Raw genomic sequence first — 15160 nt, 5'->3', positions numbered from 1 at the left:
AATTCTAACTACCTAGAACTCAAATTATAAAGGCACTATAAATAGTTTTTACCTTTTGAGAAGACTCAAGCTGTACTTCTAGGTCATGCGCTTTCTGACGCAGCATCTCCAAATGTGCATTTTGCTCCTCGAAACGGTTCTGAAACAAGGACATCTGCTGCTGAGCTTCTAGTATTTCGTTTTTCCCAGGGTTTTTACTCCTCAGCATCTCATTAACCTAAACACATAAAGGTACTCAGGCTCAAAAGAAAGTTTATGTCAGAACAACTCAGACACACGTCTCACTGTATGCATAAAATATACAGTATTCATTTACTACAGTTTCGTTTTCAAGAAATAAGAATCTCCATAAAGTCAGGCAATTCTTGTCATGTTTTAGATACTATTACTTAATGTAAAGATATAAACATTAGATAATTCATCTCTATGAAGCCCCCAAAGCAAAGCAAGGCTTCCAATGGACTGGACATACTGGTAAGAGGACAACGAACAAAACCAGTCTTCTCTGTTAAAGATTTACAGCTCAATACTAAAGGCTTTTTTCCCCTCTCCATCTCCCTCCAAATGAAAATAAAACATTTACCCCTATGCGGGGTAAAATAAAAGGTGTTTTATTCACTAAAACCAAGAAGATGATATTTAAGACAGTATTAGTACTTCGATCTGTTATCAAAGTTGACATGATTCCACAAACAAGTTGCATCATTATTACGGGCCTTGTTTAGAATATGCCTGAGGTGCTGTTTAGAAGCTTTATCAGTTGTTTTTCAATAATTTACGGAGTAAATCCCAACCACCATCTGTAGAGTAATTTCCACTATTTCCCCATATTTTGTCAACAGCAGTCAGAATTGCACGTAGATAGCAGTATTTTTTGTTCTTTTCCAAAGTTAGAGTTTCATTTAGCAGAGGATTTATTTTGCAGGGCATGAGCAACTCCTTCAAGATAATCACTGGACTTCACTAAGTCCCAGTTTTTATTTTTCATATTTTTAAACCCCCTTCCTATCTATATATTTAAGACATGTAATCTCTCCTAGCACAATTCATGTCTAAAATCTGAAATGGTAAGTATACATAAATATCACTCTTTGGCATATACTACAAGGCTGAGACAACAAATATGCAGGTGTTCAGAGAAAACACCCACTAAAGCACTGAGCATCACCAAAAAAATTAAGTATTTTTTAAAAAATGTTTTTCAAGTAGCTGGAAGGCTGTAGTATATCTCATTATCCAGGGATTAGATCCGTGATGAACGTGATGCACAGAAGCGGCTCCTGTGTGTCACAGGGGCTACATCAACCATCTTCAGGTTATTTTAAATCTCCTCCTTTGAGCCAAGTCACATTAGCTCAACATAGCAAGTTTTTATATAACAGCAGAGCTGTTACAGTTGCCCATGAATATATTCAGCGCTTTCTTTGGCAAAGGCGGGGAAAACTGATCACACACAAGCCCATACCATTACAGCAATTGCTCTGTATAGCTCCCAAACCACTTGCAATACTGGGGAAAATTCCCTAACAAGGGATAAACTGATGGACAAAAAAGTGTAACGACCTCCCAAACACTACACAAGTGGAAAACATAAGGACATCTCCCAGACTTCTTCCTAAAAGCTGCCTCGCTCCAAAATAATTTTCACTGCTGCATTGCAAACTGAACTATGAAGAGCTGCACGACAATCTCAATATGTTTTTAGATTCATATTTCATAAGGGAACAAAACCTGGAGGAGAGGCACACCTGGTGCAGCTGAAGTTGGATGTCATGGATCTGACCAGCCACACGTGAAGCCTCTTCCTGCAGGTCATCCCGATCCTCCTTGGCCTGCTGAAGGCAGCTTGTCAGCTTCCTAATCACTTCGTTCTGCTCTTGAACAGTAGTTTCCTACGTGAACCACAAGAAGTATGCTTTTAAAATTAAAATATTCTTCACATATTAGGAACCCAGTGAGTTTTCTTAAAGCAAAGCTGTTAGAGTCTATAGTCACACCTCAGTTTTAACAAACATGCACCAAAGGACCAGAAACGTTTGTGTTCAAACACAATGGTGATGAAAGAGAAATCTTATACTGATCTCAAAGAGATGACAAACCTAATCAAAAGTGGCTTCTTAAACAAATGCTATGATACCACTAATGAAATAAATATTTTTACTTAAAAAATTCGTAGCTCTCATTGACGTAAAAGCATCAAGTTTTCTACGGGATATAATGAATATTTAGTACCCCTAAATTGCTTCCTATCTGTCAGCTTTTCTTTTCAGCCATGTGAGAGAAAGCTAATGAGATGGGATACATTAATCCTATTTTATGTTAAGCACATTAACCTTTTCAATTTTTTTCTCACCAACAGGAAACATCTTTGTTTCCCTGTCCTAAAAGGAGAAAAACAACATGTCAAGGGGGAAGTTACTATTGTTCAGAAGCACCCGGTGCTTTACCCTTACATATAAATGCTAGGGAAAGACAATTTAAATGATGGGGGGTTTTTAATATTTTGGGAAAGGTACACCTCAGTTTAATAAAGCTTAAATTATCTTACTTAATCATTTACCCAACACCCTAAAATCCACAACTATTTCCAAATATTCAAGAAGCAGGAGTGATCTCTGGGGGAAAAGCCATCGGGGTGGTGGTGGCGGCTGCCATCCCATGTGAATGTCTGAAAAGGAGACATCTCCACAGAAACATCGACTTTTCAGTAAGCACTCTCTTTTCAACAGTTTGAAAACTATTTGGCGGGGTTTTTTGCATCAGCTTTCAGCTTGACCTCGATATATAATATATATTTTTATAAATACTTACTTTAAAAATATGTAAGTTCTATGTTTTTACATTGAGCCCATACCTCAAATGTAGGATTAACTATATTTATCTTTGTGTTTCCTGCAGGTTCTCTCTAGAAAGGCCCACTCCTCAATATAGCAAGCAAATTTATCAATAAAAATAGTAGCAAGTGTCTAACCATTTCTCAGCAGAAGAATTTAACTACGTATTTAATAAAAAAACTCTCTAAAAATAGAAGCATTTCGAATCTATTTTACTTTCACTTGATTCAAGCAATACAAAGTCCTGGACACCGGTGAATGGAAAACCTCAGCAGCGCATTTCACAGCACACGTTAGCAAAGTGAAGTAATTTTTCAATTGAAAAAACAACACTAACTTCGAGTTTTGCCTCAAAATAAAAAAGCAGTTTTATTCCCATTATCTAATTCTGCGCAACATACCTGAAGGTGCATGGAGTCGCTGTGCCGGGTAAGTTGTTCGTGCAGCTCGTCCATCTGCGCGGTGAGCCTGTCTACAGCCTTCTGCTTCTCCACAAGTTTGTTCTCCAGCTCAGCTATTCTCGCCTGACACACTTTAGCATCAAGCTCACTGTATTCTGCAGCAGAATTGATCGTAACTTTCTTCAGAAAAGAACAAAATAAATGTATTTATTCACCTACACAATCCACCATTTCTACCATTTCTGGTCCGTGATTACTCCAAATACAAGCAAATTCTAGTGCAAAAGTAATTCAACGTTGGGACTTGGTATTTAAAAGAAACATTGTACATACAGTCCTTAATTCTTAAAAACTTCAAATAAAATTTATCATGGATAATATATTTTCATATGATACTTTAAGGCACAAAAGTAAATTAGGGAGAAGAACACTGTCATTCTATAGCACCAAATTGTGGCAAAGTGACATTCTGACACATGTCGGGATGTAAAACACTCCAGCTTATAAGTTGGGGGGGGGTTGGTGTATACTACCAAAATTTAAAACAGCTTTTACATCCCTTTGTGCTGACTGGAGAACAGTCCATCCATAGGAAAAATAATAACGTAAAGTTCTTAAAGTTAAATTCAAATGTAAGTAGCTGTTGCAGATAAATATTCAACATACTGAGTTTCTGTGGCCTTTAACAGAAAAAAAAACCATACAAAGTACCATTGTGTAAAGCTGCTCCAACCAATCCTGTGGTTTCTTAGGAACAATATTGTTACAGAGAAGACAGTATCTTGTATTTTATTTTAAATACTTCCTGGGTTTTATGTATGAAACAATTAAAGAATAAACCTAATTTTCAATTAAAAACATCATTCAATTTCTCTAAGCAAGGTCTGTGATTTTACTAAAACCAATTCCCTTAGGAACCAATTTTGCAACCTCTACATGTTAAGTACTTGGTTTAGACTGTAAAATAGTGAAATCGCATCACATTTATCACATTTGATAACAATGCTCAATAATGAAACATATTAGTAATCAATTATCATACTCTTCTTTCACATATATATCAGCATCTTTCACTAAATATACCTTCTTTCACACTTACTTGAGCTGCATGATCATTCTGCACATCCCAGTTGGACAAGTCAGCACTCCCCTGGTAAGTAAACAAATAAAAAAACATTAAATCACTGTCATTTTAAAGATACACAAAGAAAAGCAGAATGATTTTGGAAACACCATAAGCACATGACCCAGAAAAGATCATGTTGTAAGAGAGACTGACTTTAATGCTATAAACTCAACTGGTCATCCATGGTCAAATGAACGAAATAAACACATACAAAAAAATTAAAGTCTATTCAGAAATGTAGGGCTATGCTTTACCATTGGGATTCAATGTTTTATCTTCTGCTTCTGTGGCTTGCAAATATAGTTGAGCATTCTTTACTACTAGATATTCATAAACTAACTGACTGGAGATCATTTAACAAACATGCTAAACTAATTCAAGCAATTATGAAAGCAGTACTATTTCTAACACTTACACTTAATGTAGCTAAAAAAGTATTTTGAAATATATTTACCTCTCACTAAATCCACAACAAGGCAAAGATGAGTGTTGCACCATTTATAAAAGGCAGCCCATAACCCTCCCTGTATTTTGAATTTGCACAAAGTAGTTTTCAGTGAGTACTGGTGCCCTCTCCATGTCACCTGGAAAGCAATTCCATTTGCTTTGCAAACCAGCTATTTAGACAGAAGCCATTTAGAAGTACTAAGTGATTTGTTGGTTTTGTTTGTTGTTGATTGGTTTGGGGTTTTTTTGTCCCCAATTTTTGCACAGACTACATGTTGAAACGCACTGGGAAACTACTTTCTTAACAAACTCCCAGACTGAGATAGACACAGTTTGTTGCAGTCAGAGGGTCACCTTGTGGCTTCTGGTGCTTGTGAAAGCATCAGCCAACCACTTCTGAAGCGATTTGGATTCCTATTAAAAAAATTGTTCAAAACTATGTTTTGCCTATTTTTATTATGAGCCAGGAAAAGAGAGAAAGCATCACATGACTGTGTAATCCACAGCTGATATAAAGATAAAAATCTTGCTTCTGAGCTGAAGCAAGAAAGTAACTGCTAAATTCAGGCAGATAAGTGCACCTATTAGCAGATGTCTGGTAAACTCAGGCTGTATCTGAAGCTGTTTTTATGTTTCCTGACATGACTACACGGCTACCTCTAGAGGATCATCAGTACAAACCTACTGAAATACCACAGCACAAGCTGAGGCACATTTTAAATAAATTTGTTAGAGAACATAACATCTATGCTGGTTATACAATGGCTACTAAGAGCAAATTATGTTTTCTCAGAAAACATTAAGCACATGTGAGCCAGCAAAGTGATACAAAACCAAACGAATACTGTGCATCACAAGGCCCTGGTAGTTTTGCTCATTGCTGCGCCTCTTGGTCTGGATTTGCCATTTCATGGAGTCACAGCCACACAACCAGAACTTTGCCCAAAGAGAAGCTCTAGGCAGTGAAAGACCTCAATTTTATAGACAATACCAGCTCTCCAGCCCATATAATGGAGGTGTTTTTTCTCAGTTATTTACATCATTTTGTAAGATAATTAATTATTACGAGTGAAAATCCATCCCTTTCCTTACTTGTCAATGGCAGCTCGTTGCCAGCAACAGACAGCTAATACCCAATTAAATAAAACAATCACCTGGAATACTTGTTATCTACAAACAGTGAAGTGAAACACAAGAAATAACTAAGATTTACCTCCGTTGTTGTCTCTAGTAGGTTGGTGGCTTCATCCCTCCTCTCCACACCCTTACCAAGACCTCGGGCCGCTAGAGCGTGTTCTTCCTTCGGAACGTCATGCGTGTGGACAGACGAGCTCTTCCTCTTCGCCGTCTTTTTCTGCGACTGCGCGACGTCGCTTTTTGTTTTTCGCTGTCTGTAGTAAGCAAACTGTGCAGGAAAGATTGGAAGAGGTAGAAGGAGAGGTAAGTGAGGAAAAGGTAGCAGGACCACAAGATTAACACACTCATGGGTAACAAAGATCCTATCTCGATAAGGTATATACATCTGCAGAAAAACTGCTTTATCTTCCTATTTTCTACACATTCAGAACATACTGGATAACTGTGCAATTAAGCACAAAATCTCACACCAGTGCTAGAGATTCGTTACAATACAAGAATCAAATTTTACTTGGTGAAACTTTATGTGTCAATGACAATCCAGAATTATAGCAAGACAGATTAGTAAAGGAACGAGTTGTCAATATACTAGAATCATTAGGAAAAATATAATAATTAAGCAGTCTTTCTGCAAGACCAGCAAAACCAATAATCCCCTAGAAAAATATCTAAACAGATCTTTGCCAGCGTAAGCTTTAAGACTAAAATTAACGGAAGTGAATCCTCATGCTCCTTTTCTGCCATCCCCTTAAAAGAACACAGCAAAACTTCCTAGCCAGAAAGCAGCCTGGAGTACATAAATAGAAAATCAATTAAGCCAGGTCATTTTAATTTCTTCTGTTGAAGAATCAGATGCTCTACTTTATCACACTCTCACAGCTCTGTGAAGCACCAGGGACTTGCAAAGAATGTCACTGACAATGTATTACCCAAGTTTCCTTAGCACCTTAAACAGCTTAAAAAGGATTATCGTATTTTCAACTCTAGGCAGTATTTCCAAGTAACATCTCCCTCGCCGCATAAATCCAGACATCCTTCTCATAAGGAAAAAGCCTTCGCCAAGGTTACAACCACAGGTTATCAAGTGCACTGTTAATATATCCTTGTGACGAGATAACATAGATGTAAATATAAGTTCTACCTGCAACATATACCAAAATCCACTGCCTTACAGCTTGGTTTTCCTGTAAAACTGCCACCTTGTGGAAAATTCTTGTCCATTTCTTCTCATTCAACTTGTGAAATAGATTTAGGCCAGTCCCTTCTCCTTACACCCATGTCCTCATAGCAACTTGTACCTGACAGTTTCACTATTCAACAGACACACAGTTACACACCTGCTACCTGTTTAAAAGGTGTATTTGCAGAAAGACCATCAGTTTCTCACCCGCAGATAAGATGTTTATGTACAAATAGCTTATTTTTAAGATTAGGTTCTGTAGTTTCCATAATTATTAAGGTTGAATGCAGATCAAAGATGCCCAGGTGCCCTCTTGTCCTTCTTAATAAGCAAAAGGAACAGATCAGTAAATAAAGCTGTAGCAAGACACAAATATTACTTGCTAAAAATCAGGTGTTAACTCCAGCACCTACAGATGGCAATATAGGTCAAAAATAGCTATTGCACTAATTAACTTTATAACAGGGGGAAAAGGGACAGGAGACACCTGCAGAAAATTTGAAAGTACAGGAACTGCTGAAGTAGGAAAATAAAAAGGAAAATAGGAGTAAAACAATCAGAACAGATGAGAAAGGCAGAGAGTGTGGCCATCATAGAGAGCAGTTAATGATTTCATGGAGGAAGACCAAGTATTTGACATTAGAATACCAAGACTTGCCATGACTGAACATCTAAATGAGTATGAATTTTTACATGCATGGCCCAAAGAAAAATAAATTTATTTTGTCCCATTCATACACATTAAACCTATATATGTCATGCAAAAATATCCAACTACCCCAAAATTCTATGGAACTACCAGATTTGTTGGTCTATGAAAGTGTTGGGAGTTAAACATGCTCCAGATTTATGGAAGCACTGGATGGGGAAAAGCTTTATTTAGGGTGATACCAGGTTTCCAAAGCCTTTGATCAGCTACATGATTTGAAGTGCCATTATAAGAGTATCATCAGACATGCAGTAGTGTGTGTGTGAATACGAAGAAAACGTGTAATGCTGATTTCCCCCATCCCAGTGAGATCCCATTGTGCAGGGCCCAATTCTCAGTTTCCTTTCCAGCAGCACATGCCAAGACAAAAGCTTCACTTTTAGCCAAGACGTCGCACACCACAGGAACACCAGCAGCACCGTCCACTGCAGCACTCAAAGCAACTCTCTGTGCAGAACACCCGTCCCTTCTGCAGGTACCACAACAGTGCAGCTTCATTCCACCAGGACCGGTCAGTTCCAAGCCGCACTGCAAGGCACCTCTGAATTGGTACAGCCAGCACCACACCAGGATCCCAGAACTAGAAGAATAAGCCTGTCGAGTTTTGTGTCACATGGTCCCTGTGTCATCCCCGTCCCTGATTACCTGCCACGCTGACATCCTTCCACCACATTATTGTGAACTGGCTGATACCAGCAGCACGGGCCAGGTGTCAGGAAAACTACAGCACACATAGACCTGTTCAGCTCCCCCCAGCCCACCTCTCACATAATTTACTCCTTTACATAATGCTTTATGTGCTTCAGAAATTAGCACCAAAAGAATACCCATAGCAAACAGAACAGAGCAGAAAACCACAGCAGCACCACATAGAAACAGGTTGTCCAAATAAACCTTAGTCCACCTCTTAGATACAGTAAACATAAGCACGAGTGCTCTTAAACAAAACCCAGAAACATTTTTTAAAGCTTCCTTAGACTGACAAAGCAGGAAAACTTCCTGAAAAAAGCACACGCTCCTTTTTGTGTTCCTACTGTGTAAAATGGAGGAACAGCATAAACCTCTCACACATGAGCTATGGCATACAGAGGTCTGCAATGGCAGATGTGGTCACCATGCACACTGGCTAACGTGAGGAGGAAAAAAAATACAACACAAAACAAGAAAAAAAAGCAGCACCAGAAATTTGGGTTTGTTCTGTTACTCAATTACTACCTTGGCTACCAGTATTGCCTTTATTAAAATTGGAAATCTGAAGTCTCTGATATAGTCAGTATTTAGCTGCCAAATCATTATAGTTTCCAATTAATATAAGAGTTGGAATTATTATTAGGTGATAACTTAAACGCATTTCAATAAAGGAGTTTTTATTCTTATACGAAAAATAATAATACAAGTAATGGTTTAAGGAGGAAAACAAATAATCACATTTTATTCCTATCCCAAGCCATTGTTTAGCAGACCAAAACTGGATGCCAGACAAAAAGTAATATTTTAGGGGGATAAAGGAGTAGCAGGGGGAAAGCCAAAAACCCCAGAGCAGTTCAGACCTCCAAATTCAGTCATTATTAGCCTGCAGCAGGTACAATCGCATGGGTTGCCACAAGTCAGGTTGCTACAACAGAACCCTGCAAGACGGAGCCAGCCTGGCACTCCTGTCCCCTGGGAGCACCCTTGAAGCGATGTGGTGAGATGAGTCAGGAAACTGATGTGGATGGACACTGAACACTTCTGGACCGGTCGAGATGGGATCACCTCGCGCTGCTGTAGGCCTGTACCACAGGAAGGAAATACTGTACCTGCTCACAGCCATCTTTCCCTTTCAAAATCACATTTGTATTCACATGGACGGAAGCACAAAGAAAATTAAAAAAAAAAAAAAAAAAAACAACACATTTCCCTACTGCTCTATTAGATAAAAGCATTCAAAACACAAGCTATCCAGGGAAGTTTCTGAAGCAAGTTCCAGTCCTGCAGCCCATCCACTCAGCAGCGCAACCACAGACCACCATGGACTTAAGAACGCAGAAAGGACTACACTGAGTGAGACCAAAGGTGTGTTTATTACAGTAATTAGCCCAATATGCATCTGTTCCATATGTCAACTCTACAGCTCCAGGTATATTAGTAAAGATACAAAAAAAAAAAAAAAAAAAATCAAGCACACAGCCATACAGGCCAGAAATTGGGTGTGGGTATAGTAAGGAATCTGCAGCTCACATGTTTGCCCTCCAAAGCCAAACATACTATCTCTGTGTTTAGTGAGCCCCAATGCATATTGCTTTCATTCATCTGTCTGTGCCCACAATCTGCTAGCGAAGTAATGGATCTCTGTGACATTCTAATAAGCAGAGGAAGCACTACGTCTACCTCTGCTTTTCTAAACCCTTTCCTCTCCTCTCAGATATGTGATACCACACAATAGCAACAGTGATGGGCCTGCTAACAATTTTTTCTAAATGGTAAGATGAGAGATATTTAGCACATAGTTAAAAAAAATAAATGCAGCAGTGGCTCTGCACACATAATTTGAAACGCAATATAAATCCCTACTTTTTTTTCTCCAAAGGCAAACAACAGCTGTACAACAGGTGTGAATTAATAACCTATTCAAGGCAAGTCGACCCCATTTTTCCAACTAGAAACAAATACAGCACTTAGAGAAGTGTTGCAAAAGAAATGCTACCCTAAGTCTTGCCACAGCTAATGTAACTTTTCAGCCTAAAGAACTCCTGTTCTCCAAGTCTCCTCTCTCTATATTAGTCCAAAAACTAATCACACAATTGTTCTCCAACCAGGGATCGTGTCCACACAGCACATCTCAAGGAGCTGCTGAGTGGGGAGTGTGGCAACCACGGCAGCATCTGGGTGGGACAGGCCAGGGACAGAGGAGCTGCGCTGCCCACCAGCAAACCGCTTCAGAGCGGTTCTGGCCACAACCGCGCTTCCCTCCCTCTTTAATTGCCTTCTGCACAGCACTGAGATGAGGGAGCTGAAACAGAAACACAGAGGACTGCTGAGCAGGTCTGAGGCAGACAGAACAGCACCAAGCCACCTCCGAACACGCTGGCCACATTTCCAGAGCGGTGCCCTGCAGAACGGGCCACGGCCCTACACCTGTGGGAAAATCACAGAACCATTTCAGTTGGAAGAGACCCTCTGGATCACTGAGTTCAACCATAACCTAACTCTAGCACTAAACCATGTCCCTAAGAACCTTGTCTAAATGCCTTTTGAACACCTCCAGGAATGGTGACTCCACAACTGCCCTGGGCAGCCTGTGCCAATGCCTGACAACCTTTTCCATGAAGAATTTTTTCCTAGTATCTGATTTTCCTAATACCCAATCTATAGCCCCCTGGCACAGAAACACCAGGAGTGATGTCAAGCCTGAAAAGGCTGTAGCACATCATGGAAAGATTGGTTCTATCCAAACCTCCCAAAGCCCTGTGCAGCCTCAGCTATCGCCTTGCAGTGCCAGTCCCCCATTCCAGTCCTACTGGGATGGTGAGAACAGTGGAGAGCTGCAGCCTGGCAAGCCTTATTCAGCCGTAGATTCTCAGAAGGGAAATATGAGGATAACAGCTCAAAAACTAGCAGAATCACTGAATTAAAAGAAAAGTAATCAAGCATTTCTAACTAGCTTCTCAAACATCATTGCCAAAACAAAGTAGAAGTTTTTATCTAAAAGGGTTAACACATCCCAATTACTAATCACATAGTTGCAGACATTCATAGAATCACAGAATGTCCTGAGTTGGAAGGGACGCACAAGGATCATCAAGTCCAACTCCTGTCCCTGCACAGGACAACCCCACAGTTTACACCGTGTGTCTGAAGATGTTGTCCAGTCTCTCCTTGAACACTGTCAGGCTTGGGGCTGTGACACCTCCCTGGGGAGACTGTTTCAGTGTCCAGCACCCTCTGGGTGAACAATCTTTTCCTGATGTCAAACCTAAACCTCCCCTGGAACACCTTCCTGCCATTCCCCTGGGTTCTGTCATCGGTTGCTAAAGAGAAGAGTTTGGTGCCAACCCCTCCTGCACCCCTTATAAGGAAGCTGTAACCACAATGAGGTCTCAATCTCCTCCAAGCTGAACAAAACAAGTGACTTCAGCCGCTCCTCATACAGCTTCCTCTCCAAACCCTTCACCAACTTTTTAGCCTCCTCTGGACACTGTCTGGTAGCTTTATATCTTTTTCATACTGTGGTGCCCAGAACTGTACACAGTGCTCCAGGTGAGGCCGCACCAGCAGAGCGAGACAACCACCTCCTTCAAGCAGCTGGTGATGCTGTGCTGGATGCACCCAGGACACAGTTGCCTTCATGGCTGCCATTAATTACTAAGAGAGCATCACTTTCATACATCAGTCGCATCATAGGAGCTCTCTGCACGGTCCTGCCAAGCCACACCTCCCTGAAGACATGGAACTGCTCAGAGCGTGCAAAGTGTTCACTAACCGCATGGCCGGGAACAAGCCAACCCGGCCCAGCTCTCCAATAACCCACCTGCAGGTGTGAGGGCAAGCGGGCTTCTCACTGCAATAGTAAAGCACACACTACCTGTTCTGGGGGATTTCTCAGCTGGAAATATAGCATTTCCACAACGAATTCTAGGTAAAAATGGAGAAAAACAAAACGAAACAAAAACGGAGCCTGGGGAAAGATATATGCACTGCTTTAAGTAGCTCCTTGCTCACTGAAGATAATGTTTATACACCTCTGCAGTCACTCAGGAAACCTGCCCGGCAACCTGCCTTCAGGGCACACCGCTCAGCACAGTTCTTTCTGGCACAGCCCCGCTGCCCAGGCAGACACCCCTCATCTCCGGACAGCCCCGAACCGGCTCCAGCTCCGCCGCCCGTACTCCCGGGCAGCACCGGACCCGTCACACAACGACAGGACACCCGCCGGCGCCCCAACCGCGGGGAAGAGCCCCGGGGCGGGCAGAGGCGACACCGCGGGCGGCTCCAGGAGACAACCCCGCCCAGGCCCGGCCGGGGGCACCGCGGGGCGCCGAGGGCCAGGCCGGGACTGACGCGGGCCCCACAAGCCGGGACCCCCCGCCTCACCTTGGCCCTGCCGGCCTCCAGTTTCCGCCTCCGCTCCTCCTCGTCCATGTGGCGGGTGAGCCGGGGGCCCACAGGCGACAGCCGGACCCGGCCCCCACCTCAACTGTCACACCCGAGTGGGCACCGAAGTTTCGGTCATGGCTGCCCCTGCGCCTTCACCCCGCCCACCTCGGCCGCACCGCCAGTCGCGGAGCGGCGGCGCGCAGCGCTAGCCAGTAAGGGAGCAGGGGCTGGGCCATTCTCCTCAGGAAGGAAGGAAGCTCTCCCGTAATTGGTGAAAATCTCCATACCAGGCGGCTCACCAGCCAATGCCGAGAGCAGCCGTTACTCTAGCCCCGCCCGCTCCCCCTAACTGGCTCCTGGGATAGACAAGGACAAGCCCTTACTGGCGCCAGCGCCCGCCTCTCTTCAGCAGCCACCAATGGAAGCTCAGCGCCCGCCTCCCCGGCTGCGCTGGATGGCTAGTTTCAAACGGACCGCCAGCCACGGCCCTGCCCTGGGGGTAGGCAGCCAATGGGAGAAGGGGGGCGGCTGCCGCGGGAAAGCGGCCCGAGCCGTTGCCGAGCAGCGCTGCGGGCGGACTGGGGCAGCGGGCCGGACTCCTCTGCCTGTCCTGGGCCCTCCGCGAAGAGGGGCTGCTTGTAGGAGCCGTGCCCTTCTCTCTACCGTTTCTGCCCCTCCGCCGCTGGCCGGGTCCCGCGTCCTTCTGGAGGCAGAGGGAGGTGTTGGCGCAGGGGGGTGACCATCTGGCTTGGTTATGAGTATTGCCCTTTACCGCACGCCTAGTCGGCCTTTTGGGTATGCTTTGCGTGTGGGTTTTACAGCGTCTCACTGCTTTGTTTTCGCAAGGGAGCAATAACTTGCTGTTTCCTTAATGCTGAGCATCATTAACCTTGCCAACTGATGGCTTCTTTGTGTCTCGGAGTCATTAAATCACACTGGAAAACACTTTAATCAAATGTATTACTCAGTTCAGAGGTAACATCTCACAATGCGCTGGCTCTAAGAAACACAACAACACAAGCATCCTCATGATCTAACAATGTCTCTTCTATCCCTGGACCTTTCTGTGCACTTGTTCCTTAAACTGGGGTCTTCTCTGGGCTTTTGCCCCCAATTCAGCCCAGGATGTGGGCCAGACCCAGCTGCTCCTGCCCATTGCATCCCTGCCATCCGGGTTTCCCACCACCATCCAAAATGTACATGGGAAGAAATGTGGAGGTGTTCACACTCACAGAATAAATCATTTTATACCAATCTCCTGGTCTCCTGCATTATCTCTATGTAAATATTTCAGCATAAACAACAAAAGGCCTGGAGCAGTGTGTGCTCAGAGCTCCACAGGAACAGCTAAGGATGCCAGGAGCACGGCGGGGTTGGCAAAGGCTTTACCAACCAGAAATTCTGTCTGTGTCCAGAGCCAAGGTAGAGGTTAAGGCTTAAAATGCTACAGAGGTTGCCAGGCGACAGCGTGCATTGGCTTTTCTTCACAGTCAATTCTGCTCTTCTAAGGAAGAATGGAAGTTTCAGTGCGCAAACTGATGGTCAGACCTGATACTGAGGACAGACTCCTGGGGCTAATTCTGGTCACCCCCTGCTTTGTCAGTCCTTGGAGGTTTTTTGTTTATTTTTCTAGTAGAACTGCCACGTCCTCTGACCCCGTAGCCAGGATTCTGAGTTCATACCCAGTCAATGCCAAGAGTTAAAATCTGAATTATGAAATTTCTTATGCAAAAGCTTGTGTAATTTGCAACCTCTGAGAAGTGAAAGGAAACTGGAAAGCTGAGAACCAAGAAGTTTGCTGGAGCAAATCCTACCTGACATCACCACGAAATCAGTAGAGGTCATTTATACCTCGACTAAATTAGCAGTAGCACTGATAACGCTGCACTAAGATCAGGCTGGTAACAAAACCTTACTGAGAACTTGGGGTGCTGCTGCGATGTGTCTGCAAATAAATGAGCAGCATTTGCAGAGACCAGTGGTTTGTCATTGTTGTATAAGAAGTCAATAATCATAAGTATAGTATACGATTAGTATAGCATCTTAATCATAAGTAACAAGACAATCATAATTTGGTTCAAAGTGGGATCACTGTTTTCAGAAATGACAGGAAAAAACAACATTGCACACTGTTATATGACAGTGTCATGAAATAACTCTAATTGTAGAATGTGTTATTCCGATGTTTAGCTTCAAATACATACAGCCAGGACATTTTTACGATACCTGTAACCACCAAGCAGCCTAACA

General features: G+C 42.8%; 1 protein-coding gene across 14 annotated transcripts in view; it reads right to left on the bottom strand.

Moving 5' to 3' along the window:
* The window catches only part of PCNT (pericentrin), an 85121-nt gene extending 72056 nt beyond the window's left edge, over window positions 1-13065 (bottom strand). For all 14 annotated transcript variants that reach the window (XM_071811414.1, XM_071811421.1, XM_071811423.1 and 11 more), the window contains exons 1-6: window positions 12908-13065; window positions 6022-6213; window positions 4335-4385; window positions 3236-3415; window positions 1749-1892; window positions 53-217 (exon numbers count right to left, since the gene is read on the bottom strand). In XM_071811414.1, coding sequence (XP_071667515.1) covers window positions 53-217; window positions 1749-1892; window positions 3236-3415; window positions 4335-4385; window positions 6022-6213; window positions 12908-12955 — 780 coding nt within the window. In that variant the 5' untranslated portion in view covers window positions 12956-13065. The remainder of the gene's footprint in view (window positions 1-52; window positions 218-1748; window positions 1893-3235; window positions 3416-4334; window positions 4386-6021; window positions 6214-12907) is intronic.
* Between the last annotated feature and the right edge of the window lie 2095 nt (window positions 13066-15160).

The sequence above is a fragment of the Patagioenas fasciata genome, chromosome 7, assembly GCF_037038585.1.
Source record: "Patagioenas fasciata isolate bPatFas1 chromosome 7, bPatFas1.hap1, whole genome shotgun sequence".
Taxonomy (NCBI): Eukaryota; Metazoa; Chordata; class Aves; order Columbiformes; family Columbidae; genus Patagioenas; species Patagioenas fasciata.
Note: the sequence above shows the minus strand (reverse complement) of the source record. Positions and strands in the feature narration are given on the sequence as shown.